The sequence below is a fragment of the Aspergillus bombycis genome (assembly GCF_001792695.1).
Source record: "Aspergillus bombycis strain NRRL26010 chromosome Unknown contig00023, whole genome shotgun sequence".
Taxonomy (NCBI): Eukaryota; Fungi; Ascomycota; class Eurotiomycetes; order Eurotiales; family Aspergillaceae; genus Aspergillus; species Aspergillus bombycis.
The window spans coordinates 270989-298389 of NW_019170025.1; the positions used below are offsets into that span (position 1 = coordinate 270989).

At 50.6% G+C, this 27401-nt stretch overlaps 12 protein-coding genes across 12 annotated transcripts; 5 read left to right on the plus strand and 7 right to left on the minus strand.

Annotated features, from left to right (window-relative positions):
* Nucleotides 1-55: 55 nt before the first annotated feature.
* ABOM_002617 (putative pantothenate transporter) lies at nucleotides 56-2065 on the plus strand (the record flags this gene model as incomplete). The annotated part of the gene is made up of 9 exons (XM_022529747.1): nucleotides 56-325; nucleotides 379-480; nucleotides 528-608; nucleotides 659-742; nucleotides 798-885; nucleotides 935-1028; nucleotides 1082-1149; nucleotides 1210-1438; nucleotides 1486-2065. 9 exons carry the CDS (start codon nucleotides 56-58, stop codon nucleotides 2063-2065), a joined length of 1596 nt encoding a protein of 531 aa, XP_022391233.1.
* Nucleotides 2066-2591: 526 nt separating this feature from the next.
* Nucleotides 2592-3341, plus strand: ABOM_002618 (uncharacterized protein; the record flags this gene model as incomplete). The annotated part of the gene is made up of 1 exon (XM_022529748.1): nucleotides 2592-3341. The coding sequence occupies one exon, from the start codon at nucleotides 2592-2594 to the stop codon at nucleotides 3339-3341; it is 750 nt and encodes a 249-aa protein (XP_022391237.1).
* A 172-nt stretch (nucleotides 3342-3513) lies between these two features.
* ABOM_002619 (uncharacterized protein) lies at nucleotides 3514-4630 on the minus strand (the record flags this gene model as incomplete). The annotated part of the gene is made up of 2 exons (XM_022529749.1): nucleotides 3514-4118; nucleotides 4609-4630. 2 exons carry the CDS (start codon nucleotides 4628-4630, stop codon nucleotides 3514-3516), a joined length of 627 nt encoding a protein of 208 aa, XP_022391238.1.
* Nucleotides 4631-6013: 1383 nt separating this feature from the next.
* ABOM_002620 (uncharacterized protein) lies at nucleotides 6014-9193 on the plus strand (the record flags this gene model as incomplete). Its single annotated transcript, XM_022529750.1, has 1 exon — nucleotides 6014-9193. The coding sequence occupies one exon, from the start codon at nucleotides 6014-6016 to the stop codon at nucleotides 9191-9193; it is 3180 nt and encodes a 1059-aa protein (XP_022391185.1).
* Nucleotides 9194-9424: 231 nt separating this feature from the next.
* Nucleotides 9425-11174, minus strand: ABOM_002621 (uncharacterized protein; the record flags this gene model as incomplete). The annotated part of the gene is made up of 3 exons (XM_022529751.1): nucleotides 9425-10332; nucleotides 10380-10766; nucleotides 10823-11174. The coding sequence occupies 3 exons, from the start codon at nucleotides 11172-11174 to the stop codon at nucleotides 9425-9427; spliced, it is 1647 nt and encodes a 548-aa protein (XP_022391184.1).
* A 1479-nt stretch (nucleotides 11175-12653) lies between these two features.
* On the plus strand, nucleotides 12654-13124 carry ABOM_002622 (cytochrome b5-like heme/steroid binding domain-containing protein; the record flags this gene model as incomplete). The annotated part of the gene is made up of 3 exons (XM_022529752.1): nucleotides 12654-12753; nucleotides 12826-12927; nucleotides 13000-13124. 3 exons carry the CDS (start codon nucleotides 12654-12656, stop codon nucleotides 13122-13124), a joined length of 327 nt encoding a protein of 108 aa, XP_022391187.1.
* Nucleotides 13125-13231: 107 nt separating this feature from the next.
* Nucleotides 13232-14992, minus strand: ABOM_002623 (putative protein RDR1; the record flags this gene model as incomplete). Its single annotated transcript, XM_022529753.1, has 1 exon — nucleotides 13232-14992. The coding sequence occupies one exon, from the start codon at nucleotides 14990-14992 to the stop codon at nucleotides 13232-13234; it is 1761 nt and encodes a 586-aa protein (XP_022391186.1).
* Nucleotides 14993-15648: 656 nt separating this feature from the next.
* Nucleotides 15649-19080, minus strand: ABOM_002624 (putative fumarylacetoacetate hydrolase; the record flags this gene model as incomplete). Its single annotated transcript, XM_022529754.1, has 5 exons — nucleotides 15649-16604; nucleotides 16674-16911; nucleotides 16968-17044; nucleotides 17091-17285; nucleotides 17343-19080. The coding sequence occupies 5 exons, from the start codon at nucleotides 19078-19080 to the stop codon at nucleotides 15649-15651; spliced, it is 3204 nt and encodes a 1067-aa protein (XP_022391189.1).
* Nucleotides 19081-20827: 1747 nt separating this feature from the next.
* ABOM_002625 (uncharacterized protein) lies at nucleotides 20828-21759 on the minus strand (the record flags this gene model as incomplete). The annotated part of the gene is made up of 2 exons (XM_022529755.1): nucleotides 20828-21317; nucleotides 21380-21759. 2 exons carry the CDS (start codon nucleotides 21757-21759, stop codon nucleotides 20828-20830), a joined length of 870 nt encoding a protein of 289 aa, XP_022391188.1.
* Nucleotides 21760-21997: 238 nt separating this feature from the next.
* On the minus strand, nucleotides 21998-22457 carry ABOM_002626 (uncharacterized protein; the record flags this gene model as incomplete). The annotated part of the gene is made up of 2 exons (XM_022529756.1): nucleotides 21998-22208; nucleotides 22270-22457. The coding sequence occupies 2 exons, from the start codon at nucleotides 22455-22457 to the stop codon at nucleotides 21998-22000; spliced, it is 399 nt and encodes a 132-aa protein (XP_022391191.1).
* Nucleotides 22458-22842: 385 nt separating this feature from the next.
* Nucleotides 22843-23984, plus strand: ABOM_002627 (uncharacterized protein; the record flags this gene model as incomplete). The annotated part of the gene is made up of 3 exons (XM_022529757.1): nucleotides 22843-23224; nucleotides 23279-23356; nucleotides 23422-23984. Coding segments are annotated over 3 exons (1023 nt in total), but the record flags the coding sequence as incomplete, so codon positions are not given.
* Nucleotides 23985-24127: 143 nt separating this feature from the next.
* Nucleotides 24128-26975, minus strand: ABOM_002628 (Zn(II)2Cys6 transcription factor; the record flags this gene model as incomplete). The annotated part of the gene is made up of 12 exons (XM_022529758.1): nucleotides 24128-24268; nucleotides 24325-24414; nucleotides 24633-24800; nucleotides 24869-25079; nucleotides 25131-25334; nucleotides 25395-25541; nucleotides 25594-25763; nucleotides 25820-25913; nucleotides 25966-26022; nucleotides 26079-26394; nucleotides 26460-26562; nucleotides 26763-26975. The coding sequence occupies 12 exons, from the start codon at nucleotides 26973-26975 to the stop codon at nucleotides 24128-24130; spliced, it is 1914 nt and encodes a 637-aa protein (XP_022391183.1).
* Nucleotides 26976-27401: the final 426 nt, after the last annotated feature.

Below are 27401 nucleotides of genomic sequence, written 5' to 3' on the forward strand. Positions count from 1 at the left end.
TTCCATATGTTCGACATCCCCTTGTCCACCGAGCTTCTTTAGTGTACGTACAAGAATGAGAGATACGAAAGACAATGTCGTCAGTGAGGAAAGCTCCGTCAATGGCGACAGGAAGGATAATACCCTCCACTATGCAAGTCGTGGCCTGGCACTCAGCGATGAGAGCGCTGGTACTGACAATATTGCGGGATTCGATGCCGAGTGGATGAGGGCACGAACCTTCCTAACTGCTGAGGAAGAGAAAAAGCTCTTGCGTCGGGTGGATTGGCACATTATGCCGCTTTGTGCGATAATGTTCCTGCTGAAGAATATAGATTCCGAGAATGTACGAGAGGATTCATTTGTTCAACGAAGGTAATGCTGACCTGCTTTACTTAGGTCGCGAATGCCAAGATCATGAATAAGGGAACAGAAAGAAATATCTTGACCCAGCTCGGCATGACCACTGATCAATATAATCTCGTTACGGTTCTTTATTACGTAGGTATCGATTGGCATTCTTCCTGGGCTTTTGTTGACATCTTTAGATTCCATATATTGTTGCGGAAACCCCGTCAAACCTGTTATTCAAACGATTGCTTCCGTCCAGGTGGCAGTCTCGGATCATGGTAGGCACTTAATTAGGATTGCTTCATGATGTGAATACTCACAACAGCAGATTAGTTGGGGAATTGCCCTCGCCTGTCATACAGCAGTCAAGAATAAAGAGGGACTGTACGCGGTGCGCTTCCTCCTGGGCTTGGTAGGACCCCTAGTGATTTGACTCGGTCATGTAGATGACTAACATCGTGGTCTAGTTCGAAGCTGGATTGTTCCCAGGAGTTATCCTGCAATTGTGCTACTGGTATAGGCCTGATGAGATGTCGCTAAGGTTGCTTTACTTTTGTAAGTGAGCGCCGACCTGTCGATGTATTTGCAGTACTAACAGGACAAGATATCCTTGGAAACTTCTCTGGAATTATCAGCGGCGTACTAGCCTACGCATTTGATACAGTATCCGGGTCTCATGGACTATCAGGTTGGCAATGGTGCGTCTTCGTTGTTTCTGCGAGGTATTCGTTACTGATGCCGAGATGTTCAGGCTCTTTTTAACAGAGGGTATTATCACCGTCGCATTCGGCATAGTACTGATATTCATATTTCCTGACTGTATGCATATGATGCCCTACCCGGAGACGATAAATAGCGAGACTAACCATGAGGGTACAGTCCCTCCTCAAGCCAAATGGCTTACGGACAAAGAGAAGGCGTTCATCCAGGCCCGATTACCACGCAATGCACCTCGAGCCGAAGAGATTAACTTCAACTTCCGTGAAATCCTCGATTCACTGCGAGACCGCCGTCTGTGGCTTTTCACCCTGATATGGGCCTTCTTTACCGTGGGAACGCACGGTCTGCGATTTTACCAACCGACCGTGATCGCCAACCTAGGATTCACGTATGTCCCCTGACTTTCTATAGTTATTCTAAACTGAACAAAACTAGCGACATTGCAACATCCCAGCTTCTCAACATTCCTACCTCCGTCCTAACCGTCATCTGCATCGGCGTGTTTGGTATTTGGGCTGACAGCTCCCGTCTTCCCCGACCTCTTTACCCTCTGTCTTTTCTAGTCGTCATTCTAGCCTGTTACGGTGTTCTCTACAGCTTCCCCAGCAACGGCGCCGTCTATGCCGTGACTGTCATTGCGAATGCACTAGGAAGTGCATGGTTCCCACTGATGTGGCCGTGGCGTGTACAAACCACGAGCCGTGCGACTGGCTCTGCCTTCTCGATCGGTTTTGTGAATAGCTACGGTCAGATTGGGGGTGCTATCGGGCCGCAGATCTTCCAAAGCAAGTATGCGCCGCATTACACGGTGCCATTTGCCGTTACGATGGGGTTGATAGCGGCTTGTATTTTGACTACCCTTGTCACTTGGTGGATAACCAGGGACACGGAGAGAGCGACAAGGAAGTTGAAGCTGGCTAGGCTGGAAGCCATGAAGAGAGGGGAGGCAGTTTTGGATGACGTTGTTGATAACGACTTGGCGAAGAATAGAGACGTGCAGAGGTCAGGAGTATAATCGTCTGTCGGCAAATTCAACGATTGTCCAGTGAAGCAATAGCTCCTTGATTACAGCACGTTTGTCTTTTGTATAAGATCAGCTTTAAACCTAGTCCAAAGTAAGGCTCATATATGTGAACAGCGTGTCTTTGCCCTCATTCTCACCCTACAGTAGGTATTAGTAGATATGAATGGAATACCAGGGTCTCGTTTTTGCAAACGTATAGGGAATCTACAAATATCGGAAAATATGCAGTCATAGGAACAACCTCCGTGGATTAAAGAATTGGGGGCAGGAAAGTCCGTAGATGTTGAAATGTTGTATGGAATGTTGGTGATATGTTTTGGTGGAAGTACCAGCAGGCTGGTCGATGACGTCACATTCCCCGGATTCCCCAAAACCGCCAGTGAACGGGACAAGTGTTAATCCGGTCATGAAATCAGGTGCCAAATTGACCGCTTGTTTGTCTTCATTTTCTCATGCGAAATGCACCCACACACCAACACACTCTCGCTTCATGAATTAAATTTCTTCCCTGAGTTTGATGTCCCCTCCATCCCGCAGAAAGTCTTTACGCTTGAGGCTGTACCAATGGCTCTGGCGACTTCGGAATCTCAGCACACCCTTGCGGCTCCGAGGCAGCCTGGTCCGACTACGCCGATTCCATGAAAGCCCCCTTCTCGCTCTGATACGCCTATTGATTCCATTTCCAAGCTGGAAATTTCCCGTTCCAGGCCCGGCTGCACCCATTGATATTCTCGGTAATGTGGAATTGGAAGAAAATAAGTTAGAATACTTGGACGACCTACGGAGTATCCCACTATGGCGTGCGCGAGACACCCCCATACGGTCCCTCTACCGAATGTATGAAGCAACGATGTCCGGTATGTACGAGGCGCTTGGCCCCGAAACGGAATACTTCTGGTATCAGCGGAACTGGTCGTTGCGGGGTATTCGCGACCCACGGGATGCCGATCCGGTGCGATATGCCATTCTAGCATGTCTGGTGGAAGAACTCGTGGTTGCATTCAACTGGCGGTTGAGTTTAGGTCTGCGTCGGGACCGCAACCATATTATACGAGAGACAGGAAAGGATTCTTTCCCTCCGTATGCGCCCCTGTCGGGGCCGATTTGGACGAGTTCGGTGCCGGCACTTTCCCCTGAACACCTCGATCGGTTTCCCCCCGAATATGTTTCCGACGACAGCAAGCTTGTGCTGGAGGCAGATGGATTGAACAAAGTCTTTGCTCGCCGAAATATCGTCACGAATGTTGGCTGGCTTTACACCATCTGAATCAGCCGCCTTCAAGCCTACACCCCAGATATTAGGACTGGTCATGGGATAGATTCTGTGGACGCCTTACCGTATGAGCTTCCCCTGAGGCCGCCAACCCTTGGCTACGGGGACACCAAGGTAAGGCCACGTGCCACATCTGGTCTGATCATGGCCATCGATCTTCGTAGGATCAGCAGAAAACTTCCTCATTGTATTTTGCCTTGTAAGCGGCCGACACGCGTTGCATCGTCTCGCGATCCGGGACCACGTCGAAGCCGTTGATGTTTAATGTGCGATAATATTCCATGTCCAGCTTCCCCCCTTTGTCGTTCTTCAAGAGGTTCAGCATCGCCAGCGCATCAGATAAATCTAGTTCAGCCTTGCGGCCCCGGTCTGCCGCGTAAATGCGTCGCAATTTCCGTTCCAGCGCCCATTCGACCGGTGCGGACAGAACGGTAATCTGATTCCCGGACCAAAGTACAATATTCTGCTTCAAGGCCAGGTCCATCAGCAAGTGCCTCGCTTGCTTGGTCACGAACAGGGCAACATCCTCATTCGCCCAGTTTTGCGGGTATCCCAATTCGTCCGCTACCTGCACAATTGCCTCCCGCAGCGATTGTTTGATGTCATCGTCATTCGCCCAGTCCGGCTCCAGCAGGTAGTCCAGGTCCTTCGTGGTTTGTCGGTTCTTGAGATGCGCCACGGCGAAAAACCCTCCGGCCGCAATGACTTTGATGGGTGCGAAAGCGACGATGATCGGGATCGCTGCCAACTTGGAATCCAATAATCTCAGACCTGGCGTCGGGTTAGGGAACACACACTTCCATTGTATTGGGCAAGGGTGCTGATCTCTTGCCTTTGTAGAAGTCTTCGGCTCCTAGATACTGTTTCCTCCTCTGCATGGTTAGAAGCAATTTCGTTTCGCATTGTCGGGACGGGGGTTTGGATGCTTAGTTATTGTGCCGGCCGCAGTGGAGTCTCCGCGGATTGCCACGGTGAAGGATGTTGTGTTGGCGACTGCTGCTGACGCACTGCTGCCCATCTCGTCCGCAGTCAACTTCCCGCGGGGCATTACTGATCCGTACTATAGGCAGACAAAGGACTCCACGCTCCCTCGTGTCGCGCTCAGGAGTGGCGCAAAGTATGCCATGTGGGGATCAAACCCAAACGGCGAAGCTTTGGATGCCAATCCCTCTCAGAATTGTCGTAACAGGGAACACTCCGATTCATCCTTCGCGTGTTGACCAGTCAGTCACCTCGGCTTTGCCTTCCTGCCTATCGGTACGAGCGGGACGCTCGCCTTTCATCGTGGAAGGGGTTTGCGAAGGTGCCGACTTGGCAATGATGCTCAAGCCCGAGTGTACCATTGGAAAGGGCAGTGAATCGGAAGACTCCACGCGTTAGAATGAGATGTGTTGTCCGACGATGTTCTGGTCGTTGGTCGGTACAGATTTGTAGGATCAAGGGGGAACGGCATCCGAGAAGTTTTCCTCCTGGTGCCATCCGACGATTGGGCCGTGTAGACATGCATGTAATGTATAGAACCGCATCAGGCAATCCCATTAGCAACCCGGCCAGCGAATAGAACGCTTGCACGTAACCTCTTGCCAAGGGATTCCCGGCGGGACAAAGACGATCTAGACTCCTGGTGGCTGATTCTTCTCGTCTCCCTACCCTCTCCGAGGTTCCTGTTATCTGTCCTTGGTGGAGAGAGGTTACTAATCACATCGTGTTAGGCCCGTTCGAATTATATGCGTCCAAACAATAGCTTCAAGCGATGTTTTCTTCTGTACTCTACAAACCTGCCAATTCTGTCTCATACTTTCTTCATGTGTGACCCCCATGGTCGGTCCAACCGTCGCCACTGGAGCAGTGGCAGTGGCCTCCAGCAAGGGTGTCTGGTCGCCAATCGACAGTAGTCTTTCAGTTTCAACCCCCGTGTCTAGTTCCCTCGGCGCAAGTCCTCTCCGGGATCTTCACGCGCATTGCGGCCCTATCATTCATGGGTACGAAGCAATGGTCAAATCTGCGACTCCATGTCCGTGAGGAGACAGGCCATTTCTGCCGTCAGACCAGGTCGAAACTTGCTTTTCTGCAAGGTTCAGGCTGTATTAAACATGAACTACCATCTCCTCGCCAATGCGATCGAAACAGCCAAAGACCAGCCTCGTGCGTGAGGAAGAACCACGACCACGACATGATCTCATCCAGATCTGACCAATTCAGTACTAGCTGTCAGGTACAGAAACTCTCCGCGTGGCGTTGTCTCCACTAGATACAAATATAAACTACGGTTCATGTGCCAGGGATGATTGTCCCCGTACTTTTCACTCACCGGCAGGGGGGCCGAAGCTGTCTGAGACTTCCGCATTAAGAGCCACCAATGTGGTCGTCCACGTAGGGACTCGGAAGCTTGAGAGTAGTTTGTTTACTCCTGCACTGGTCTTCTTTTGATTGTCCTTGTTGTGGTGATCATTGATTCCCCTTCAGAAGGCCTATTTTTATGGGAATGGAAAATTTAACTTCGACCCAAAGTGGATAATGGACCTCGGCACATGGCAGGAGAATGAGGGCTAGAACGAGAAGAGACGATTAATGATCGATGGCATCGACCCACGCAGACCCTAAACAGAGTGGACATTCGGTCTCGATCGGTTCAGTGGAGGTGTTGATCCTCCATTCCCGGCGTCATGACGTCAAATTGGGCTCTACGATTGGACGTTCTGGAGCTCAGGGTTTTCTGGTTGCATTTCGTGACCTCCGAACCTAATTGGCAGGGGTCCAGGGGCTGCCCACGGCTCCGTTCCCGCCTTCTCACACTTCCGACCTACATTCCTCGTGTCCTTTCTCCGACTTGCACGATCCAGAACCCGCATGTCGTGCAGAAAATGCCCGATCCCAAGTCCTCGGATGCTGCCGACAACAGTAGCGGCAGCCAACAGGGTCGTCGATTGAAGCTCCCGGCCTGGTTGGACCACTTCAATGTGCGCGACTTGAAGGTACTCTTTCGCTGCTGGGCCGCGGCCTGGGTGGCCTCGCTGCTGATATTCATCGGGCCAGCCTTACACCAGATCGGCATCGCGACCTTCTTCGGGGCGTTGGTGCTATACATCGTGCCCCCAGCAGGAATCCTGTTCGTCTACTTGCTGGCAGCGCTGTCGCTCCTCTTTGGCATGTGTCTCGCGTGGGCCTGGGGCCTCCTCACTATGAAAGCCGCCTTAGCGGCACGACCAGACGCACAAACGAAGGCGATGGTACAGGCATTGCAACAGCAAGCGGTCGCGATCGGCAATCAAACTGGCACGAATCCAGCCGCAGAGGCGAAAATCCTCGTGTACGATGGCTTCATGCTCGATGCCCGCGTCACTGTTGTCTTCTACGTCATGATCTGTGCTTTCGTCTATTTTATGTCTCGTGTTCGTGTCGCCAATCCGAAATTTGCCTTGGCGCAGATCTTCGGCATCATCATCGCAGACCTCTTTCTACTCTTCGGGCCCAGTTTACCATCCTTCACCGCTTCCTTGCCGGAGGTTCTCATTAAACCAGGCGCCATCGGCATTGGCCTGGGCTTTGCCTGTTGTTTGGTCTTCTTTCCGCAGTCGACATCGTTTGTGACCCTCACGCAAATGGAGCAACTCGTCCGTCTGGGAGAAACCCCGCTGAAGTACACCCGGCAAAAGTTTGCAGGTCAATCCCTCGATCTGCAGCAGCTGACGGCGACCAAAGCGAAAATCATCGGAGCATTCAAAGCCATGCAACCGTCATTGGCCTTTCTGCCCCTGGACTTCTCCCGTGGCCGCTGGAGCTCAGATGACATAAAAACGCTACAAGAGCCCCTGCGACAGGCCATTCTGTCCGCCGTGTCATTGATGGACTACCACATTACCCTCCTAAGAGCTGATCGAAAGCTCCAAGAAATCAAGCCACTCTCTCAACAGGGATCTGACAAAAGCGACGTGCAGGAAAAACGAGCCCACGAGGTCGGACAGTATCAGCTACAGGAGAGCGCAGATGTACTACAAGCATTGAACAGTCCCGAGCACGGGGCTTCTCGCGCCCGCACACTCGACGCATTGAAAAGATCAACCACTGAACTGCTTGAATTGTGCTCGGAAACGAGCGAACTCATTGTGCAGTGTCTTCACGCGGTCAATTCTAGCCGATGGTTTCGTCGAGCCGCATCGCGAAACCACCTGGATGAGCTTGTGACGAGAGCGGGTAGCGTATTGCAGACGTTACAGTCAACCCGATCATCATGTGCAACGGAGACCACTGAAGCGCTTCTTGATAGTCATGCTGATTTATTTGATGAAAATGGTCAGCTGAAATCGGCCGAAAGTTTAGGACCCCATGCCCTCCGCGGGATAATACTTGGAATGGTAATGGAGGAACGCATCCTCGGCACCGCAGAGACTTTAGAACGGCTCCTGGCCCAGGTCCACCGCTTAATGCAAGCGCGCACTAAGGAACGCATCTGGATTCCCTCGGGCCTGCGCTACGCTTTCCGCTGGCTGGTCAACCCACGCCAAAAGGCGCCCGCAGAAGATCTCGCCGCGGCCCCTGCGACCGACCCTGACGATGCTGAAGAGCAAGCCAAAGAGGCGCATCGACGGCTAAAGGTCAGCCGCGGCTACGGAAGGCCTATCCCACGAGGCCTGTTGGCGAGAGCGCTTACCGGCTTTTATCACTGGTTCACGAATCCCGGCGGAATGTATGCACTGCGCATGGTCGTCGTCACGATCGCGACGGCAATACCTGCTTCGATTCCGCATAGCGCTGGGTTCTACTACCGGGAGAAAGGTATCTGGGCTCTGATCACCGCCCAGACCACCTTGCTTGTGTACATGGGCGATTTCACCGTATCGCTCGTTGGTCGCACGATTGGCACGGTCGTCGGGGGTGTGATGGGCATGGTCGCCTGGTACATTGGGGCTGGCAATGGGCCCGGGAATGCCTATGGCCTGTCTGCAATTACGGCGGCGATGACCGCCATATTGATGTGGTGGCGTTTGTTCCTGCCTCCAATCTTCACCATGGCGGCCATCATGGGTGGCGCCACATTCATCTTGGTCGTCGGCTTCAGTTACGACGACACGCACACATGGCAGTATGGTTTACCGGGACACGGCTACGAAGCATTTTGGAAGCGACTCGTCACGGTGCTGCTAGGCTTCGCTGCCGCATTCATCGTCCAGATATTTCCCCGTCCGCCCTCTGCAACACGACATATTTGCAAGACATTATCCAACACCATCCGCACGCTCTCTGATCACTATGCTCTCTTACTATCTCACTGGGGTCGGCCAGAAGCCAATAGCCCCATAGGCGCTGTAGCCGAGAAGATCGCCGTCGACGTCGCAGAAACCCTCCTCTCCATCCAAGGCTCCATCGGCCTCCTAAAATTTGAAATGACACTCGGTCCGTTCCACCGAGAAGCATTGGCAAACATGCACGTCCTCTGCCAGGACATGAACCAAGCCCTCGGTCGATTACTCATTCTATCCACCAGTCTCCCACAGCACTTCCAGGAACGATTTGCCCAGAACGTGGGCCTGCTCAACGACCATCACATTGGCGATATCATGGCAGTATTGAGTGTCATCGAACAGGCACTGAAATCCGGCCTTCCTCTGCCGGAACGCTTGCCAACGCCGTTGGTGAAGCGGTGTTTCGAACAGTGGTATGCGCAGCACCGTGCTGCAGAGTTGAGCACGACCCTGGTGCGCGATGAGAATTACCGGCGGTACTGTGTGGCCATCAGTTCGTATTTAAAGTTTTTATCGGCTGTTGATGACATGGTGTTGGTATTGAAGGGTACTTTGGGAGAGTCCCACTTGATTGAGCGGTGGCAGGGTGAGGCGCTGGTTTGAATGCCCCCACTCCTGTGCTCACCAGCTGCCCTCTCCATCTACATGCTATGTGATTACATAGTTCCGACATAGATTCCAACGAGTTGCACCGCTGCTGTTCAAATATACCCCTGGCGACCGTTAATCCGTTCCTTGGAATGTTGTATATAATCAGAAGCGGAGAGATAATCATCATTCTACCGATCATCGGCCATGAAGACCAGATATAACAGATATCCAAGCTCATTGACCTCATTGAGCCACGGGTGCAGGTGGAAATGGCCACAATTCTACCGCCTCTTCCGGTGACATTTCCTCACGCACAGCTTCGATATACACGTTAAATAAATTCCTATTCACCTCATTCGTAGCGTCCCATCTATTATTCGGTACCCATCCGGCATCCTCCGTATAAAGCCTGTTCTTCACAATGTCCCACAGATAAAGTATGTCATTGTATTGTTCCTCCTGCTCTACATGGCTCTCCAACTCCCGTTCCGTGAATCCAGACGGACAAATACCCGGCAATGCGAGGGCATCCCAACCTCGCGAAAGTCGGATCAAAGCATTCCGCAACGGAACCAAACTTCCACAGTCAGGAAGCGAGCAAGGGGTAAACGGCTCCCAAAGCCTCCGATCCAGGCTCATTCCATTATACGCTGGTTCGTTAAACCTCCGACAAGAGATTTCATAGTATTTCGACAGCGACGCCAAAGTCTTGTCTCTTTTTGCGTCTTCCTGTTGCTCAGGAGACAATGCTTCGAAATCATCTGGTAAGCGTGGCATCTGGACTCCTGCGATATAGTTCTTGGGTGGTCTAAGGAACTCTGGGAACCGCGCTTGGGTGAATAAAGGTGCAGATTGTGTCGACTGCCAGTCTATTATGCCTTGGATTGTGGTTGGGTTATCTGGGGCGACCAAGATGTTGTGAAGGTGGAGGTCTGTGTGCCAGAGGACTGGGGGTGATACTTCTAAGACTTCTGGGTTGGATGAGAGGATTGGGAGGGTTTCGATCATCTTGTGGAGTAGACTGATGTATTCATCCATGGATTGGGCTCTGCCGAAACGGTTGAGGTGTTCTTGTACTTCGACTCTAGAGCTTGCGATATGAGCCAGTGCTCGTTGTGGGTTTGAAAGTGCGAAATTTAATAGTGAAGACCCTTGATGTGTCAGCAGCAGAATCATTCATAGAAGGCCAGGCACATACATGGACCTGTATACTGCTTTTCATCAGATGTTCCGGATATCCCACGCCATTCGTTTCGATGGCAGGACGGACCAACGCAAAACAAGCCATCGGGGTCTAAATCAGCAGGTAGAGGATGATATTGAAAATCGCGCGGTAGCGAGCGTAGCGAGTCACGTAGGTAGAGACTCCCATATGCTGGTAAGACCATCTTTCTGAGCTCGGTCTCCATCCGTATAATCTGGCTTATTATCTCGTATCGCTCTGGCATATTCATCCCATCCCACTTCCTGCCGAGTGCGACACCCGGAAACTTTTCCATGATGATGTACTCTGCACCTACAGAGTTCGTGGGGTCTGAGTTCCAAGCAAAGACCTCTGGGACTGGTATAGATGTACGAGACCGTACTATCAACATCCAAATCAGTATACGATCTGCAAATAGAGGAGGTATGTAAACATACAGAAGTTCAAGGTAGCTACTTCGGAAGCTGTGGTCAGCGAGGGCGGTCCAGCATTCGGACAAGGGACCTTTGCTACCACCTCGTGGCCGTCATCCATCGTAAGGAGGAAAGCTTTGTTAAAGTTCCCCTCTACCTTTACAAGGTCCATGCATCTTGTTGAATCGCTGAATACCGATGCTGCCTTGGAGCAAAGATTATCCACATGAAACTTGACATATCGCTGTGCGAGTTGCTGCTCCTCATCTATTAGCCATCGACCTGACGTGTATTTGAACAGGTCTTCTGGGTTAGCCCTCGTGGACACTGATAGCAGTTCATTGATTAGTGGCGTAGCGCTTGGGCTGTGGGCCATCGACAGGAGGAGAGACGGACCAGTCCTTTGTACCCTGGGTGCTCTGATAGGTGCTTTCTGACGGAGTGTAATTCCGCTGGTCCTGAGGTGAGCAATATTTAGAGACGGAATAGGAGAGCTAAATCGCCTCATTCTATCTGCCTGTACGGAGGCAACTCTTCTAAAGAATTACCACGAGGTTAGCTGTGCGACGTGGCTGGATGCGGTTTCTACTATGGTGACGCTGTAGAAATCCTGTTCCTCACAGGAAAGCAGGTAGCATAGCTCAACTCATGAATTCTTTGACAATCGGTCCGTTAATACCAGCTAGATCATGGCTGAAAGAGTCGTTGAAACAAGTTGTTGTTCAAACAAGGAGAAGCTCCTTGGGTGTGGTCCGTGCACCTGCTGTCTATTGGAGCATCCGATCAGTTTCTGATTCCAATACTTAAAGTTAAAGGTAGACGTATTCATTGCATTCAAACTCGCTCTTGTTCGACGAATCATGATAGGAGTTTAGTCTAACAAGATCCCACTTCAGTAGACTGCGGTACAGACCTGACCTGTATAGTTACAAGCGAATGATATTCAGCAATATCGAAGCAGGGGAATTCGGAATCCCTCGCACTGAATATCGTTTAGAACGAATGTTATAGTCTGTTTGTATACTATCTAGATACATCTAGAGCACCGGCCATCGCTCTGTCATTACATACCCCTGCAAAAGCCCTGTCATCGCCACCATGTATTCTCATGGGCCCCGGCCTCATGAGAGCAACCCTTTGTCATTGAGCATAAGGGCTATCGTCATGGTGCAGAGCACCACTGCCACATGTCACACTCCCGTCACCAGGTCACCAAAAGGAAACCCAATGACTCGCATAGCCTCTCAAGGAGAGGTGGAAGACATACTACAGCGCCGTTCGCTAGTGCCAAGCCAACCTCGACAATCCGAGATTGGAATGAGTGAGTGATCACACACCCAACCCCAAACTCAGCCACCACGCGAGCACCCCACGATCCCGTAGGTTCACCGATGGATTCCCTAAAACTAGCCCCTGTTGTTCTTGGGACACACTGACCGACAATGCACGGTCCACAATAAACATCGAACAACGGCAGCATCGAGAACCCGACTGGTCAAGGTCCCTCCCGCAATATCCGCAATACCCTCCTTTCTTCCCACCGAACCCTTTCCACCCGCTCCATGCGAAGCCAACGTAACCAACGTTAACCCCCACAGGCACCAAATTGCCACTAGGGGGTATGCTAGACAGGGATATGCCCCGGATTCCTGGGCCCTGGGACCGGGAAAGGTCCTTGTCTTTTGTTTCTACCCCGGACTCGAGCCATGGGCGGGAGTGGTAGTGATTGAGACGTCATGTTTGGTGACTGCTTATCCTATATAAGTTAATCCGTTGAGTTTCTAGTGTCTTTATCATCTACATCATAATACCAATATATTCGGTTTCATTGACGAGTTGACAACATTTCCAAACCATGTACGGTGTGAAGGAAACCAAAAACCACAAACCGGTCCTCCCCTACATTTCCCCGGACCAAGTGTCCAAACGGAACGGAGTGGATAACCCTGAGATTTGTAAGTTAGCTACAACTACTCCGTACAGCAATTGCCTTTGAAGCGGAAGTACAACAGAACTAACATAAGCAGGGCTGGTGATTGATGGCATCGTCTACGACTGCACATCCTTTCTATCAAGACATCCTGGCGGCGAGGCTGTGTTGAGACGGTTCGCTGGGTTTGACTGCTCATGTATGTTTCGCTTGGTTAGCACTGTCACCATGTTTAAGATACAGTAAGAGTGAGAGCTAATGCTGCAAACAGGGCAGTACCACGCTATCCATGGAGAACGGCGGAAAGTCTTCGCAAACAAATCACTAGAGAAACTAAGAGTTGGATGGACGGAGGGGGTCAGCAATCCGTATTCTAAACCAGAATGGGTTGAATAGCTTCTACATTATAATAATATAATCAATCATTTTTATCTCACAAACTATTTGTGTAATAGAAGTCGTTATTACGTTCAGTAAACAGATCTCATGGATGAGAGAAAGAATCAATATTCCTGCTCCGCCAATCTTGGAAACGTAGTCGAGAAATCCAAGGCATCACGCACAAAGATATCCCAGTCATAGCTATAGTTTAATGAACCCGGGTCCATCGGATTAAGCAGCGTATCTGCAGACCATGTATCCTCCGTACCGGCACCCCCAAGTGGCGAAGCAGACCCATTCAGCTGCTCTTCGGCCGGAGGACCATTTGTCTTACCTTGATTCGATCCTACAGATTCGTTCAGCAAAGCCGCATCTTGTTCTTTCCGCTTCTGAGATAACCGGACCAGGAAGTCGATGTTTTTGTATGCTTTTCGCGCTTTTTGTGTCGCGAAGTGGTCGGCTGCTTTTTTCAACGTAGCGAGTGAATCCTTAACGTGGACGAGTGATTTCCGCGTATCCATCGCGAGGAGAATACAGGTGAACTGAAAGGGAACGTTACTGACGTGCCACCAAGGACAGCTGGCATCGATGGATCGGGACGACGCGGCGAGGCCTCGGCAGCCCAATTGAATGACCCGGTCGACGACGGATGTCATATTGGCGGTGGAGTTCAGTATTTGCAGACGGCGATAGATAGTAAAAGCAAGCACACTCTGAGAGAGGATAACAGCATCGGACTCAAATTCGAAGCCTTCCAGCCGGACAAGCGACTCTTCCAACTCCAACACTTCGACCGTCTGGTCGGGGTCTAACTTTTCCGATAACTGGAACAACGAGATGAGGTCACTTGTAGGATCCCCGGCTTTTGGCGTAGGAGGCGGGCATTGCGCCCCTCGGATGACGACCTGCGATCGACCGTACTCGAAAGAAATCCACGTATTGAGTAACTTGGCAATCCAGAACAGCCGTCGCCTACATTCCACGTTTTCCGGCTGGCCACCGGGGTTAATCTCCGGATAGACCAGTGAGCCACGAGTGGACTCACGATGTAATCCAGCAGCCTCGACAATATGCATGGTTGTGCACGACGCTATCCACGCGGCGTGCGGCGTGCTGTGGCATCTCAAATACATGGTGCGTAGCAGCCAGCCCTCGACGTCGTGGACGCCCGGGCTGACAACCAGCGTACTGGTCGTCTCGAGGATATCTTTCGCACAGTCAATCAAATGTCGCTCTTGCTCACTTGCTTTGGACCGCGACGAGAACAGCGATCCCAGCGCTCCCACCCCGCACAGAACAGCGTCGTACTCGTTTGACGCACAGGGATCCTCCCATCTCCTCCCCGCCTGCCCGGCCACAACTTCCAGATCCAAGAACCCATACACGGGGTGAATCTTCTCGACGTAAACCGCAAACAAATGCTGCCACGCCGCCTGCGACAAAATCCAGGTAATGCTCTTTTCCGAACGATGCGGACTCCGGCGGACACCTAAGTTCCACCCGGAGCCGTGCTGCATCGAAGGCGCATGGTCGGGGCTGAGTTTAAGGCCCAGTAACTGTGGAAAGAGGACGCCGGAGTTGGCTTCCATTGACTTCTCCTCGGTTGGTCGACGACTACTGGGTTCCAGAGCGGTAGACGAGGGTGCTGGACCGGGTGACGGCAGTGTAACGGGTGGCGAGAATGTTTGCCCGGCGGCTACGGTCGTGAGTCGCCTTTTGCGAGGAGGCGGCTCATAGCAGCAGCGGTAATCATATCGACTGCAGGATTCGCATGGAGTTTGGCCGTCGCATTTGCGTTTCCGGATCTTGCATGCCTCGCAGGCGAGTCGGGTGCGGCGGCGTCGGGTTTGTGGGGGTTGCTCTGGGGGAGGGTTGGTGTCCATTGTATACGATGTACTGGCCTTGAAGTCACCGAGTCTACCTTTCCTTCTCGTCTATGACTGCTGGACTAAAGCCATAGAGCGTGCGAGTCGACAAGATGCGTAACCACGAAAGAACAGGGTAGGGTTGGTCAGGTCAGACGTGTAAAAAGTACGGGCGGACCCACAGGTTATAACAAGGATCAATGCGGGGAAGGCAAGTTTATTTCTTTGTTTGCCCCTCCTTTTCTGCCCCGGATATATGGTCAAACTGGAGGCTGTTGGCAGTGCCGAAGGATCATTAGCATTCAAACTAGGCCGGAATGACGACGCTCGCTATTAAAGCAATACGAGGGGGAAGTCCAGACCGCCCGTTTGCTCGGTACCCTCGGAACGATGGAACCTGCATGAACCCTTTCTCCTTTCGAGTAGTGGGGACGCCAGTAGTAGTAGGGGGGTGGATTGTACGTCACGGTGCAGCGCGAGTCAGGGCTTTACAGAATCATGTGCACGAGCTGCTACGGAATGGAGCTTATGAATACTATACATCGCTGGTCTCAATTTTAGCGAAAGTAGAAAATAACCCACAGCAGTATCGCGATAAAAGACAAAAAGAGAGAAAGACAAAAATTATACACGAAATCATGAAGCAAGCCCTTTCCCGTCTGTGGGCAGGCAAGTTACGATCGCCCCAAGAACCTCTTGATGGCCTGTGCGGTTCCCTCCAGGTCCTCAAATACATGCCAATGACCCACGTCCTTGAGCAATTCCACCTGCGAATGGGGTATCTTGCTTCGGTAACCTTGGGCTAGCTTCACTGGCGAAATCGCATCTTCCTGTCCGGCGACAATCAAAGTCGACATTCGCAGATTCTCCACGGTGATCACTGTACCCCTCGACCTCGCAAGCGCGATGCATCCCTTGGCATAGCCCTCTGGGTGAGTAGACAGCAGGGATTGGCGCACCGCGGAAAGGGCCAAGGGCCGCGATTGGGTCACGCTGGAGGTGGCAGCCGTGGCCACAGCGCTGGCCACTCCCGAGGCTTCCATGCCTTTTTCGCGGACGACGGCAGCACGCTTGGTGAATACTTCAACTGCAGGTTCTGGGAAAGGGGTCGGTCCTGGCCCCAGCAGGACCAACGTCGAGACGCGAGACGGGTGCTTTTCTGCGAAGAACATAGCAATCAACCCGCCGAGGGACCAGCCCACAAGAGTAGCCGATCTGATCGATTTGGCGGCGAAAAGCAGGTCAAGATCTCTCGCGAAAGTTTGCAAGGTAGCGGTGGAGGAGGCTCGGGTGGGCGTTGCGCCGTGTCCCTCGAGGTCGTAGAGAATGACACGATAGTCCTTTTCGAGCCCAGCAGCTTGAATAAGCGGTGCATAGTACTCCAGGTTGGCACCAAGGCCGTGGATGAAAACGATCGTTTCTGCATCCGGGCTCTGGGATCCCAATTCTCGGACATTGATGTAATGATCAGGTCCGACTTTGGTTAACCCAACACCGCCCCAAGTCCGATCAAGGTTGTAAGTTGGGATGCTCGATGGCTTTTGGAGGACACGGTCGATAGTAGGGTTCTTGCTACCAGGATCCGCAATGCGATTAGAAAGCTTTCCAAGGCCAGTAACGCTCACCTCGACTGGAGAAATTCGTATTAGCTTTGACCACCAAGAACACACTTTCCGGGAACTCGAAAGATCGGACTTACCCAGGTCGCCTGGCTTAAGGAACTTCGGCGGATGGTGGCCAACTCCAACGCCGTGTGGAGTGCCTGTTGCGATTACGTCGCCCGGCTGTAGTGTGATGCCACTGGATACCGTCTCAATCAGCTTGGGAATGGAGAAAATCAGGTCCGCTGTGGTGCCATCTTGACGCTTTTCACCATTGACATGGGTTTGCACTCGAATTTCTCCTGGTAACGCTGCAGCTGGAACAGCAACCGGTCCCTGACAGAATAATTAGCAACTAAAAGCACATGGGCGAGATAAGAAACCAAACACACCATAGGACAGAAGGTGTCTGGTGATTTCCCCATGAAATATTGCCGATGGTCTCGCTGTCTCTCACGGGCGGAGAGATCTGGATCAAATTAGTTGGCTTCTCTCAACTCGTCCGACAAACTTACCATTTATGATCGTATAGCCCCAGACATAATCCATAGCATCTTTCTCCTTGATAGAGAAGCCTGCTTTGCCGATGATGACTCCCAGTTCACCTTCGTAGTCCATTGTTTCAGTAAATCCAGGGTGGGGATAGATGTCCGTTCCACTAGCAGTGATGCTAGTACTGCGCTTAGTGAAGACGGTTGGGACTTTGGGGCCTGTATACTATTAGCATCCTCCGCACATGACTCCTTCATAGAGACAGTACTGCTTACTGTCAGTTACTTTGTTACCAGCAGCAGCATAGCCACTTTCCTGGTATTCTTTGATGTGCTTGCGGTAGTTCTCGCCGATACAGAGAACATCTCGATCTGCGAGAGGCGGCAACAACTTCACTGAGCTCAGCGGGAATGGAGGTTCCGCAGCGCGGACAACGCCTCCGTCGCCCAGTTCAATAGCCTGGCTCAGACTGGCAAGGGGTGAGCCGGAAGCCATAGTCAGCGGCTGGATTGTGGAGTCCCCAAGGTCGAGATGGCCAATGCGAGACCGTCCCAAGTCGTCTTCAAATACTACGAAGTTGAAGTAGCTCTTCTCCTCTTGCAATGATGGAGGAACTGTAGCCATACTAAGGAACTCCGCCGGCTGAGCTTTGTGGATACGGCCGTTGATCATGATCACGTCCAGCTTGGAATGGTCTTGAAGCACCGCAATATCTTTCAGAGGATCACCATCGACCAGAATGCAGTCGGCGTAATACCCGGGAAGGATCTTGCCCAGCTCGTCATCCTGCATAAACAGCTTGGCTATTCCAGCGGTTGCAGCGACAATGGATTCCATCGGCGTAAAGTCCAATAGCTTCACAAAGTGCTCAAGATCCCGAGCGTATGTCCCATGAGGACACCAGGCAAAGCCATAGTCGCCTCCCGGAAGGACAGTAATACCCCTCTTATGCATTTCCTTCAAGGCTTTGATGGCTGTCTCCAGCTCTTTCCGGTACCCGACTTGCTCAGCCTTCTCCATGGAATACCCAAAGGGTTCCGCCTCATAAACGGTGGCATAGAGCCAGTTGAGCGCAGGGGCAACGACAACCCGGTCTTTAACCTTTTCAAGCATCTGCATGCCTTCTTCATCGGTATATGAGGCATGGTAAATGACGTCGACGCCGTGTCTGGCACACTGGATAACCGAGTCTCGGGCCCGTGCATGGGAACAAACCCTAATCCCATTGCGATGGGCTTCATCCACACAAGCGGCGGTTTCCTCATCGGTGAAGAAGCATTCCTCAGCCGATACGGTTTCAGTGATCGCTTCGCCCGACATACTCAATTTGATTTGATCGACGCCGATCTTAGCATGATGCCTGATCACCTCTCGCATTTCCAACGGGCCCTCCGCAAAGGCAGTAATTCCGGCCGCAAGCTCACCCTCTCGCTTGGCAATCTCTCTGCCGTTTGCTAGAAGCCTCGGCCCGGGCAAGGTACCGCGATTGATAGCATCTCGCACGACACAGTCCAGGCGATCTTTGGCCGATGCGGCGCCATAGCACATGGTGTATCCGGAGTCCAGATAACAAAGCGCCGAGCGTGCTGTGATCAGAGTGTGCTCCTCTACGCCAATGTCACCCAGCAGCTCAAGAGCGATATTGTTCCAAGTCCAATGTGTATGAGCATCCCCGAGACCAGACATGAGAGTGCGTCCGCGACCTTGGATGACACGGACCTTCGGATCATGGCGAAGCGCTTCAACATCGGGGACTGACCCAACCGATACGATGCGCTCCCCATGGATCAGCACATCGCCACGATATGGGTCATTCCCAGTCGAGTCGAGAATAGTCACATCCAGGAAAAGTATCTTTGAGTTCGGTGAGGTACCAGTCATGCGATATGACTTGGGTTTAAGTTTGGGATCGAACCGGAGGCCATCGTGGGGATACGGACGTCGGCGCGTAGGAAGCGTTGAAGATGGTGTAGGATGGTCATGGAAACCATTGGTGAGGATTCCAGGAGCCATTGTAAACTGTGTTTCTCTCGTATAGTACAAAGCAATATGTTATTCAGGACATATAGATCCAGCGCAACCTAAGAAGAAAGGGCGTGGTCGCCTCGATTTAAATGTATACTCTTTAAACCACTTTGCAGTCATGGTTGAAAGAATCGTAGTACCCATCCCTTGCATTGTACCGCAGCATCCGTACTCCTCATTCACTGTTACCGGCGATATGAGAATTGTAAGATGGATATCGGAAAGAGTGGTAAAGTTGAAGGACTTTGCGGGTAATGCGGGAACTTGTCCCTCGTGACCCTCCAGACATCCCGGACATTCCAAACGACAATTAGGAACAGAAACGAATAACAATGAAGTACTATGTCGACTCTGCATGGCATTGCGTAAGGAGCTAGCGGATATCGCAACACAAAGAACTATCCGCTCCTGTACGTCATCCCTAAGAGCCTGATTGTCAGCGTCAGCACCTTACTTCCAATCATTCCTATAGAGTGCTGAGCCTTAACTAGCTCTTTCACAGGACTTGATGCTTCGTGTCTTACCTCCGTTCAGTAGCAGGTGATTGGACTGCATCGGAGACTAATTTCCATGTAAAGACGATGTTCCCCGTGGAACTGGCGCTGTAGGGAAAGGGTATGACGACCCCGGGGGTAAGAACCAGGATCGGCCCAAATGGAACAGAATGAAGAGCTGCTCAGCTGTGTGTCTGTATGGAACGCGATAAAGGGTAAACGATTCTGACGCTCCCAGAGAAGTGGGTCTCACAATAGACACGAGAGCAAAAAAGAGAAGGAAAGAAGGCTTTCGCATTTCAACGTCAGCGACAGGATTTGAACCTGTGCGGGCGAACCCAACAGATTTCTAGTCTGTCGCCTTAACCACTCGGCCACACTGACTTAGTTGAAAAAATGTTCATTAATTTTGCTATATGATTCGGAGTGAGCACGAGAGTGCTACAAACAATGCAAATTAATAAAAGAATCCATTCGTTGAGTCGCAGGCGTCAAAAGACTTTCTTGGATGTGGAGGAGAGTATTTCCTATCTTGAGGAGCATACATATTTCAAAGTACCGAGTAGCAGATTTGGTAAAAAGTAGTTGCATGGGTGGCTCCATTCCTGTGCCCCATCCTGCAATAGACAGCTACAATACAATGTAGATATGAGTTGTGTGGTCCAGCATAGTGCGGAACTGATTTAATAGTCTCCTAGATGTCCGCCAGAACTAGGAGGGAGAATGACTGTTCGGCAAGACCACAATCAGACAACGGCTATACTCCATACCGTACGCCTCCGCCGACGAGGGATCCACAAAAACAAAATATCTCGGGAAAGAAAAGAAGAAAAAGAAATGCTTCCGATGCGGGGAATCGAACCCCGAGCTGCTGTGTGAGAGACAGCGATGTTAGCCATTACACCACATCGGATGGTTGTTGAAAAGTTCGACTTATCTTGCTATATCAATCAAATTACTTCACAGCCACTTAAGTCACTTCCGGTTACTACGAGGACTGAATAACCACTTGCTATCGACGACCTTGTGGATATAAATAATATAGTTGGCCCATCTTACAAATATATTACGGACTGTTAACTATTTGCATAAATATTATCCGCTCATTAAAGCCTGAAGAAGGCTTTTCGACAGTCCCGCGAATATATAGTTTCATGGCAAGGATACATGCAAGAGATATATAACGACAAACCCTGCCACCAAGCAATTCCAATAACGAACTTTCGGCAGAAGATTGCTCTTTAAATCACAAAGCGGAATCCCTTTCGGAGTTGTCTTGCAGTGCCAATATCCACGCCCTCAACAATAGCTAGATGGCGCAATTTTTCCATCTCAGTCTCGGGCAATGGGGTGTTCTCATCTTCAAACCTTGCCAGCAACTTATTCTCGCGGGTGAGAAGGAATCGCAACCACAACGCAAGCCCTGCGGCAATAATTTGAAGGCCGGCGCTTATACCAAATGCCGTCCGGTAATACGGAGCTTCGTTGGTAGGATATGTGAACGGTGTCCAGATCGAAGCTGAATTTCCCAATCCATTGATGATCGCAATGGCCGCGGCCCTTTTAGCCGGTGGTCGAGGGATTGAGGTTGCGATCCAGGTGAACAGCGTACTGTTCATGACAAAAACGAAAATGACAAGGAAGAATGAGAAATATTTGGGACCAAATTCATCCACTGTCATAAATATTATGAAGCCGGCAACTGTCAGGGGAATCGGGTACATAAAAAACCTTATCTCATATAAATGTGTTAGTAGATAAGGCTTGTATACTGAGAGGGGAAGGCACTATACCAGAACCGTTTCTCCAACTTGTCAGATAAAGCCCCATGTAAGTAGCTCCAGAATGTCATAAATATATAGGGAGGAGCCACCAGCAGCAGAGAGATAATATGACTGTAACCCAGGGTAGCCGTCAGCGTAGGAAAAAAGTTTTGAAATCCGGCGGCACCGGTAATGGCCATGTAGGTAAAAGCCAGAATCCAGGTCTTGATATCAGTGACCGCCAGCTTGAGGCCCTTCAGCTGGGACATCACGCTCTCTTCATCGACGTCCACATCCGCTGCATCAAGAGCCATTCGACGGTTGGCCACGAGCCTTTCCTCTTCGGTTAGAAGACGCCATGTCTGAGGAAAGTCCGGCAACATGAACAACACAAGAATTCCAAAAGCCATCGTGATAGAGCCCTCAATCACATACAGCCACTGCCACGCCGTCAACCCTCGCTTTCCCGATAGCCGTTGAGGATGCCGGCGGCGATAAGGTTTCCAAATGCTCCTGATATCAAAGAACCAGAATAGAAGATTGCCATTCGCAGATTCAGTTCATCTTTTTTGTACCACTTGGATAGATAAAAGAGAACCCCAGCCATAAATGGTGCTTCGACAAGACCAAGCATAAAGCGACAAGCAACTATATCCCCAAAGTTGCTACCAAGCCCCAGCTGAGAACGAAGAAGCCGAGGTAGAGGGAAGGGCGGCCGAAATAGTTCAACAAGAGGTTCGAGGGAACTTGAACCAGGATGTAGTTGATATACATAACCGAAAGGCCAATTTGGTACTGGTCCCCTTCAAGACCGAGGTCGGCCTCGAGGCCTTGAAGTCTTGCTGAGGCATAATTATTTCTGTTGAGCCTCCCAGTCAATAACTACTATGTATCGGATCAGGCAAGAATGCCACCCCTACCTATCCATGAAGTTCATCAAATAGACCAGGATCACCAGTGGCAAGATATGAAAATCTATCCGACGAACTAGACGCTTCTCAATGGCTCGCTCCTCAGGGTTGAGGTCTTGAGGAATGATTGACTCTTCATGCCAGGTTTGAATGTCCTTGGAGAGCCGGGACGGAGCTTGACGATCTTCTTCATTCATATTGTTCCTGGGATAGTAGCTTTTTTCCACACTCGAACGAAGAAGGGATGTGTTTTAAGCGTCTCTTTATGCAGTCAAGCTTCTGCCCAGCCCGAAGCATGGACGCGTATGCTCCACCGCTGACGCAGTCACCCCATGGGGTAGTCCTGCTCCATGGAGACCCAGGGGCCTTCCAGGGGCCTTCCAGGGGTCACAGTACGCCATCTTCTAGATACTGACTGATATCTTCTCCAGTATTAGCTAGCGGAGAATGTCTGCGGAAAAGACGGAGGTTCCATTTATCCTGATGCATAACTCCGCTCACATTTCCGTGGAAAAAACGTTACCCGTACCCCGCCATCTGAAAATGGGATCCCCGCCGGATGTCTTCTGGATCTAAAGCAGCTATTTAACCCCTTGTCTTTACACCTTTACCTACCAGGAATTGCCCGTTTCGGTTGATTTGGGTGCAATGACGCCTGCTTTTGAAGATCTCCCATTGGATCCGGAAGGGCCACCAGGAAATGCTTGGGGCAGATTCGGAGACCAGGATGAACTGGGTACACTGAACCTGATCACGCCGGACACAATTGTCCGTGCAGCAAAGGAGATCCAGACTGGCGTACGCATATCGCTTGACTGGCTTCTAAGTATGCCATCACATCCGAGTTTCGGCAGAAAGGGCTTTCACCAGGAGATTGTGCATAGGAGCCCGAATTGCATCAACGACGACATCTTGACTTTCAATACACAGAGCTCTAGTCAGTGGGATGGGTTTCGGCACTACGGTGAGTAAGAATTGTTTCAATTCACTGTATTCAAACACTGATCTCTGGTCACAGCTCATCAGAAATCTCGTCGATTCTATAATAATGTAACCCAAGCAGAGATAGAGTCTTCTGATGTGATCGGTCTGCACAGTAAGTTATTCAACAGAAGCTCGCCTATCTGCCCGATATAACGAACTGACATTCGTAATCATCAGCTGTCGCGGAGACAGGAGGAATAACTGGACGCGGCGTGCTCCTTGACTACGCTCAGTGGGCGGCTGCCAAGAATCTCCAGGTCCAGTCTTTATCATCGACCCCAATCACGGTTGAAAGTCTCGAGGCTATGGCTGAAGATTTCCAAATCCAGATTCACCCAGGAGACATTCTACTCATTCGCAGTGGATTTACCGCCGCGTATAATGAGCTGAATGAGCAAGAAAGAATGGACCTGGCACAGCGACCGTCTCCAGATTTTATTGAGGTGGAAGCAACCGAGAAAATGCTACGATGGCTCTGGAAGTACCAGTTTGGAGCAGTGGCAGGGGATGCGCCCAGCTTCGAGCGGGCACCGATTCGCGGTCCTCAAGCTGATTCTCGGTACAACCTGCACGAATGGGTACTTGCCGGCTGGGGCTGTCCTATTGGAGAGTTGTTTGACCTCGAACGGCTGTCACAGCATTGTAAGGCAACCGGCAGATATACCTTTTTCCTCTCGAGCGTGCCACTCAAGGTACCTGGCGGCGTGGCCAGCCCTCCAAATGCAATTGCTGTATTCTAAAAGACCAGATCATCAAATGGGATTATGGCATGTAAAGTGCCCATTGTATGTATAAGGTGATTTAAATCAAGCCAGTCTATTGCCCAGTGACTACCTAGTATTGTTGTAACTCTAAAACAAGAACTTGCGCCCTAATGCAAGATTCACGCCTGCGGCCCTGGCCTTGAAAGCCTATCGGCAGCGAAATATTGAAGTGGGTCGATATGATTGAATGGGGAGGCATCAAAGCCGATATCCATGATGAAATCTAGGTCATCACCATTGACTATGTCTGCAAGCTCAAACTGACCAGAAGGGCCACTTAGCGTCCGCTGTGGAATTACCGATGAGGAAGACTTACCACATCAGGGACCGGACCTTCTTCAATGTTGTTCACTACGCCTTGTGTATCCTCCCATTCTTCCCGTGGCTCTAGCGTGGGTCGACAGAGCTTGGATTTTGTTGTTCCATGGTAATGGATGCATTTGCATCATTGGGTACAATAGTCGTTCTATCATTGGCAGCCGAAGTGCTTAGCCTGGTCCTAGATGATCGGAATGCCCGCTGCGCAATAGCCCTGGTATCCTTCACAAGCAGTACCAAAGGTTATGTCAATACCTGATGGTACAAAATGGTCTGGCCATGTTTCCGAGCCTGAGGGGAACTTACTTCAAGTAATTTCTGAGAATGTTTATTCATGCTGTTGTCAAGCTTTCGATGGCCCTCTATCGCCCGCTCCAAGACACTCTCAATGACGGCACGGTTTTCGATCTCCGGGTATAAGGTAAGATATACTGTCAAGATTGAGATTGCGCAGAAGGTAAAGTAAGACGTTGTCTTGGCAGATAGTCAGTCAGATGGTAAATGGAGAACAGAATCAACTAAAGCAAAGGGAGATGATATACCCAAAAGACCGAGTTGTATGTAACATCGTCTTTGATCTCTGCGGCAAAGAACGCCATTTGCAACGCGGCCTGTATGCATTTCTGTATCGGTGGCTCTGGGGTTAAGGCGGGCCGATCGTGAAAATTTGCTTGAAGAAACTCGTCCAACAAGTACCCTCGGTAAAGCTGCATGGACGTGAAGAAGAAAGCTGCACGAATAGTGCGTTGTTGCCTATGTGCGATTATTAATGAGCGTTTCAAAATACTAGATACCTTTAAATACCTCTTGAATATCCAGGGAACATCATAAAAGACTTCGCTTTCCTTCTGGTCTGATTGTTTTTCCGGGTTGAAGAATCCTGGGGTTTCATCTAACCACTGGCTGAGCTGTACTTCGATTTGGGAAACCGACTCATTTCGGGCGACCTTGTCATGTTTCTTAGAGCCATAAAGCTTCCTGAGTACTTGCGATGTGATCCTAGCAAGCCTGTGTATCGAGGCTAATGTAAGTCACTTTACTCTTACGTGATAACAGGGAGGTGCTGACTTTATGTGTGCAACGATTCCGGGGACGGTCTTAGCTTCATGAGGATCGTCTATTCCATTCGAGGATGACAGCGCAGGCTCTGGGTATGGTATCGTGATGTCGTCATCAGTTATCATCATTGGGCGCCCAAGAGCGGCAGAGAGATATCTTAATACTTCTATCAGCCTCATGTGCTTGAAAGCTTTTAGACAGGCCTTACCGGTCCATGATATACAATGACCAAAACACACCCCTGCGGGTGAACTCATCTAGACCAGTGGAAGCTGTAGCTTTGGCTTTATGAAAACCGACTATTTGACCAAGGCGGACAGCAGTCCCTACTGCTAGCCAAGCGCTGTTGAAAATATTGACTGCTAGGAGGAATTGGCACTGTATATCATTAAAAATTACTGACGAAGCCTCATAACAGATTGAGATACACTCACTTTAAGGCAGTGTGCTTGCATCACCCGAATCGATGGCGGAAACACGGATGTTGCCTTCTCTAGCCTTGATTGTGCGGCTTCGTAGAGCCGCGAACTTTGCGAGTGTTAGCACTGTTAGATAGAATAAGCCAAGAAGAGAACAGTACGCTTTGGTCTTATACTCGAATATGTCGCGGTTATGCAAAGAAGGGTACCAAATGCACCTGGATTCATCAATCAACCTCCATGATAGCCCAAACATGGGTTGACAATGGCTCACCCAACGGCGAGGACCAGTAAAATTACCGCCATACTGGCATCATCTTGCAAGAAACTTTCATCCTCGGAATAGAGCTTTCGGAGAAATTCCTTGCTCTGACTTTGGGGAATATAGCGATAAGTTGCACATGAGTGACTATGAAAACAATCAATGTACTCCTCTGCTAGTCGGCGGTCCAGGGGAATTAGAGAGGTGTTCAAAGGATATTCGCTGAGAACCTCTTCCGCCGGTCGGGACAGATTCCGTGGTAAGGATTGGCCCACAGATTTCAGGTGACTGTATACCCGACTGAGGAATGTGTGTGTACTCGCATCCCCTGTGCAGCCAGATGAGTAAGAGAGATGAGTGAGAGAAGGAACTCAGGGACAAGACGGAGCGTACCTTTATCGTCTTCCTCCGTCTGCTGTTGTCCCTCTGTCCCCTGCGGACGTGCGCCATTGGTGCGTACCGGCTGCTGTCTTTCTCTCGGAGACAGACTTCTCTCCTACTCAAGAAGAGTTATTGGCAAAGCCAAAATAGGTGGCAGTGGATGTCGTGCGCCATTGGGAAACTCACATGCCTTTTTCGCTTCTGAACACGATTATATGAGCTTTGATATGCACAGTCTATTCATTGGAGATTGACAGTCCTTAGCGCTCCCAGCCACAGCATCTAAGCGCATTTTCTTACGCACACGGAACGTACCGAGTCCCATAGATACGCAACGATAGCAAGGCTCCAGAGGGAATTAGCATCCACCACTAATAAGGCTGAGAAGACACCCGGTACCTCTAAACCGTCGCATTTACATTTCCTCCTCTTGCATTCATCACACGCACGAGTCACATACTTTTTGGGAGGCTTCTGTGCCCGGTTGGGGAGATTTCCGCTTCCTGGGGATTCCGGGCCACCTGTCATGTTTATAGGAAGTAGAATGAGTGGGGATATATCTTGGGATAATGTGACCAGGCAACGGAAAAGGCGGCGACTTGGTTGTTGAGAGTGGTCGCACCGGAAAAGGCGTTGATGTCTAGATAGTAGTCTACAGAGACGTGTCATGTGCGCGGAAACGCCCCCGCAGATGATGTCCTCCGGAGTCTCCACCAAATTCCGCGGAGAATTTATTCCGGCACTGGAGATAGTCGGCAAGTTTCCATTAATCGCCGAGGATGTCGTGCGAATACTACTAGTAGTAGTAGTAGTGCTGCTCAAGTGGGCTGCGTATATCAAAGTGCGGGGTCTCAGCCTGCATTTACCCCGGACTTTATAAAATTCTATGTACATCGAGTGGTCCTCCGACCTCGACACCCTCGTTCGACCATCCGATCTGCAGCTTGCAAGTCC